Here is a 5,000-nt window from a genome sequence, read left to right as displayed (position 1 = left end):
GGCCGACTGTAAGGTGGAGGCGAAGAAGGGCGTTGGGGGGTGGGGGGTGAGGGACACGTCTTAACAATGGTGAAAATATTATCAGTAAAATAACCATGGTGATGAGAATAATGATATCAATTAACAAGAACTAAATAAAAAAATAGTAATAAGTGATAACATCCATGAAAATACTAATAGTTAACCCTAGTAGTAACAATTATGATAATGACAATGCATACTGACATAATGAAAATACATACAAAACCCCCACAATCTCATCGAAGCAAAATCTCAAAACAAAACAAAACAAAAAAAACATCCGGATAACCCCCCCAAAAAATAACCAGTGAATCGACTCAATTCATCAATAAATAACACCCAAGCCCCGCCAGTGACCCCCAGGCTGCGTCGCCGGCAGAGACCCTCTCCTTCGCCCGTCGACACCACCCTCGCCTGGCCCCGCTCTTTGATTATGGCAATTGGAAAGGCACCATCGGTTCAGCTGCGTCGTGAGGGGAAACGACCAGACCTTATATAGCAACTGTAGTAACGAACACACAGATTGACAGAGAAATAAACAATAATAACAAAAATGATTCGTAAATGCACGGTGATAAATGTAGAGTGAATAGAAACAAACATAAAAAAGAGAGAAAAAAAATATGGGACATCTTAAACTGAGAAATATGTAAATAAATGGGTTTGGCCTCTGAGAATTCACAATATTTCCAAGTGCTGCCGAGAAACAAACAGAAAAAACAAACAAACGTATCGGAGAAGCACTTTTAGGCACATTCTACATTTGGCAACTCGAAACCATAAACTCACATCTATAATACGCCTAAGGAAGAGACACGACATAAATGATATCAAACAATCATGATTAATAAAAAACAGTTTTTTGGCAACTTGAACTCGAGTATCAAGGTCAGACACTTAAGTTGGGCACTTCGTTAGCATTTTGGCCACGGGGGGAGGGGGAACATGTGATGCTTAATTAGCGAAATGAAAGAATGAGTAACTCGGTTCTTGGATTCTGCCACTGACCAATCCACTTGTCACAGTGTCACACGCTTCAACTATTGGCTCTTGGAACAGAAGGTAGAGTCACTTCAACTGCGCTTTTCGGGCCACATGTCAGCACTGTCTCTCTCCTTAATTTTCCTTCTCTTTTCTATATGAAAAAACGATAGCCGGAGCAGAAATATAAAAAATGAAATAAAATGATTAAAGTATATAGCGTCCTCGGCAATGACATCTCACAGTGGTCGAGTCACACATGTAGAAACTAGAAGCGTAGTTTGAGTCCACCGTCACGAGACATAATGCCAGAGTCACAGGTTGGGGGGGGGGGCGCATGTGGGCACTCGCTCCTGCAGGAGACTCCGCCCTTCTGGCCTCCCGGTCTCGCTCCATCCCGTGTTCTCGGCCCTCGGCCCTCCACGGTGGGCGTTGGAGCCGCGCCACAAATATTGCGACTGAGCACGGGTCACGGGCGCAGACCTGCTGAATTCCTTATACCCTATAAATTATAGGCTTTGGCGGCTGCTAAATATCGTCCTCGCTCAGCGGTAGCTGCCGCTATACGTATTCCTCGTTGGGTTTGGGGGTGCCCCGAGCGCTCACTCGGCCGTTGGTGGTATTGTCCGGTAGTTCGGCGATGTCCTTGAACACGCCAACTAGGCTCTCGAAGTTGGGGCCCCAGTTGAGCAGGTAGTCCCAGCCGAACGTGGACCCGTTGGGTGGCTTGTACGAGCTCATGTTGCTCAGGTCGTCGTCTGATGCCACCAGGGTGCTGAGCGAGCCGCGAAAAGAATCAAAGCCGTCGTAATTTTTAGCAGACTCGTTATCATGCTCGTTCTCGTTGTCTACTTCCGCGAGCTTGCTGAAAATCATGTTGCCCGGCCCGAAGTCTCGCGTCACCTTCTCGTAGTTGTTCTCGTACTCGAACTCTGAGCAGGTGAACGAGTCATTACCAGACTCGTCCGTAGACGAATCCGGCGGCTCTAGGAGCTCCGTGTTCGTCTCTAGGAGCTCTGCTAGCTTGTCCTTGCGCTGATTGTCCTCGCTGGAGGAGGACACAGCGTCAAGAGTCGAGACCAGCGAGGAGTTCCGAGGCCGGGTGTTGAGGCGCTCGATCTCCTCCGCCGTGAGGCCCAGGCTCACGCTGCTGTCGTGCTTCTTCTTCTTGGTCGACTGGGACGACGCGTGCATCGACCCGGACGACTGCGACAGGTGCGACACAGGCGAGTTGAGGGAGCGCTCGCTGGTCGACATGACGTCCTTCACGCCCGGCCCCTGCGAGGTGGCCAGCAGCGCTGTCTGCAGGGGCTTGCCGCTGATGTCCTGCAGCGTGAGGATCCGCGGCGTCTGCTGCGAGAGCTCTGAGGACGGCGAGAGGCGCGCGAGGGGCGTGGACTGCATCTTGAGCACGGAGGGCGATTCTCGGGGCGCGACGGGGTTCGGACTCTGCCGCATGAGGTTGCGAGGACTCTCGCGGTGCGGCGTGTTGGGGAAGTTGTGCGGCGAGTGGCGGTGGTTGTGCTTGTGGTAGCCCGGCACGTGCGGGTTGGTCTTGTACTTGCGCACGTTGCCGTCCCTGTAGCCCTTGTAGTGGTAGACGATGTCGATGTCCGAGGGCGCGATGGACGAGGCGTTTTCCAGGTCGTAGTGCTCTGGCGCCTCGGAGTCGGGAATGTGGCCCATGCCCGCCATGGCGTCGCGGTCTTGCAGCTGCGACTCGTCCACGCGGAGAGGCACGCCCGGGGACTTGTTCATCACTTCGCGCTCGATGATGTCCGGGCGCTGCGGCCGCTCGTGGTCCCGCTCCTTGTACTTCTTGGTGGCCATCTCCTGCGTGAGGTGGGACCGCAGCACGTCGTCCGTCATCTCGGCGCTTTCCACGTAGCCCGAGTCCTGCGGCGACCTGCCCGAGTCCGAGGAGGTGTTGGCCAGGAGGGCCGAGCCGTTCTGCTTGACGTGGACGCCGCCCTTCTCCCGCCGCTGCCGCCGCACGCGGTACACGATGAAGGAGACGAGGATGGCGACCAGCAGCAGCACGAAAAACACGATGACGAGTGTTATGCCGATAGAGAGGGGGTCCGTGGAAGCCGTCGTGCCCAGGTCCGCGCCGGTGCAGTCCTGCACGAGAGCTACGCCGCGGGCCACCGCCTCCAGCAGGGAGCCCGTGGAGTTGAGCGGCTGCACCTCCCCGTCCACGCTGAAGGTCGACATGCAACCAACGAACCCTGCAACGGAAGGCAAATGTTATATGACGAAAGAAAATCAGTTATGATCCGTTAAAAACTAAAAACAAGAACGCCATATAAAAAATAAAACTTTGTTCTTTAGCCGAGTAGACAAACAAATTATCCAAGCTCAGATATAAACGGGCGCATACGTACACATTGACTCAAACATCTATTGCCTACAAAGTATAGACTGCCTTTATCCATCTAATCAGTACCCTCCAAACTCTGTCTAAAAAACTCCGTAATGATAGGATGGAAATCGCTTTATTATACAAATTGTCTTTCGGAAAACTTTATGCATGACGAGCAGATAGAATTAATGGATTACTGTCGAATATAAAGTAAAGGAGAAATACATTGTGTGATGCAAGCAAGGAAAGTACTTAAAAATGATAATCCATAATCATGTTTATAGAAAACAATCATCGTAGCTAAACACGGAATTCAAAGCTCAGTAAACGCATTTCGTTTTCTTTGTCACAGATCTTACCAGCTTCTTACAAACGCATTTTAATCGTATTCTTATTCCTTGCATTATCTCATTCTAGGTCAGCGCTTAGTGCCCATCAGAGCCGCGGGAGGGCGTAACGGACCCCCGCATTACGTCACTTCCTCCGCGCATGTATTCCCTCTGCGTCACGGGAGCGGCGCTGCAATACTGAGCAGCGGCCCTCGGTTGCATGGAGATAAATAACGAGCCTCGGGCCGCGGCTACCTGCGATACACCTGCAATCAACGGCCTCCCTCCCTCCCCTTTCCTTCGTGTTCCGTCTCGGCTCATAACGGGATATTTTTCTTGTCGTTTATTATTATTTTAATGTCAGCTCTCGTGGAGACGCCAGGTGGCCGAGCTCTTGCGAAACGGGACGAAGGCGCGCCTCGCCCGCCCCCGTTGCCGCCTCCGATCCGGCCGCCGGGGACGCGGAAGGAATCGAAATCGTAGCCACAGCGCGGCGAAGGACAAGTGAAAGAAGGGGACACAAAGAGGAAAGAAAATATTCAGGAGGGAAATAGCGGGTAGTAATTTGGTCCGAATCTCTTCCAGCTCGTTTCGGAATATATGCTTCGAAGCTTGTGGAACGACCGTTGAATAGATGTCAAAAGGATCTTTTATGACCAGTGCAGTAGCTGCTATGAGTAGAACTCAGCTTCGCCATCTTACTTCATTTCCCCCGCAGGTGAGGTACTAGTTTTGTTTAGTTCGGCGTGGGAGGGAGGACACGCCTAATGAAGGTGTTGGAGCCTTGGAGGAGCAGCGGAGGCGGCCAGGCGGCAAAGGAGGGAATTCCTGGTAAATCCACCACACGTGAAGGGTAAAAGAGGATCATTATTGAACAAAATCAAATTGTGAGTTATGCGTATGCGGGACGAAGGTATGGATGATAAATATACCCTTTTCTCTGCTGTTCCTTCCTACAGGCGTAAGGGGTTTGCGCATTCCAGCATGTACACTGAATCTGCATTCATGCCCATACCCTTAATACAAGAGAACATTGTCTTCAGTACATGATTATGGGCAACTAAACCCTGAAAATGAGACGCTTCGCAGATTGCCCTCCATTTCCTCCGAATGACTCTGCTAGCCATCTCGCTGCTATAGTAAAGCCTCTAAATTTCTCCACTTCACCGCACATTAATTAAGACTACCTAATGGCTTTGGCCTCTTTAATTATCATATCGTTTAGCATAACTACCCTTCGGTTGAGCAGCGTGGCCACGGATTGCCCGAGTCGGAGCTGATGCCGAACGGAGCGCTTCGAATAGTGT

At 51.2% G+C, this 5,000-nt stretch overlaps 1 protein-coding gene across 1 annotated transcript in view; it reads right to left on the bottom strand.

Moving 5' to 3' along the window:
• The window catches only part of ft (cadherin-related tumor suppressor fat), a 297,068-nt gene that overhangs the window by 568 nt on the left and 291,500 nt on the right, over positions 1–5,000 (bottom strand). The window contains exon 14 of the mRNA XM_070143092.1: positions 1–3,230. This exon is cut by the window's left edge and continues 568 nt beyond it. Within this exon, the coding sequence (XP_069999193.1) occupies positions 1,564–3,230 (1,667 nt within the window). The 3' untranslated portion in view covers positions 1–1,563. The remainder of the gene's footprint in view (positions 3,231–5,000) is intronic.

The sequence above is a fragment of the Penaeus vannamei genome, chromosome 30 (assembly GCF_042767895.1).
Source record: "Penaeus vannamei isolate JL-2024 chromosome 30, ASM4276789v1, whole genome shotgun sequence".
NCBI lineage: Eukaryota > Metazoa > Arthropoda > Malacostraca > Decapoda > Penaeidae > Penaeus > Penaeus vannamei.
Note: the sequence above shows the minus strand (reverse complement) of the source record. Positions and strands in the feature narration are given on the sequence as shown.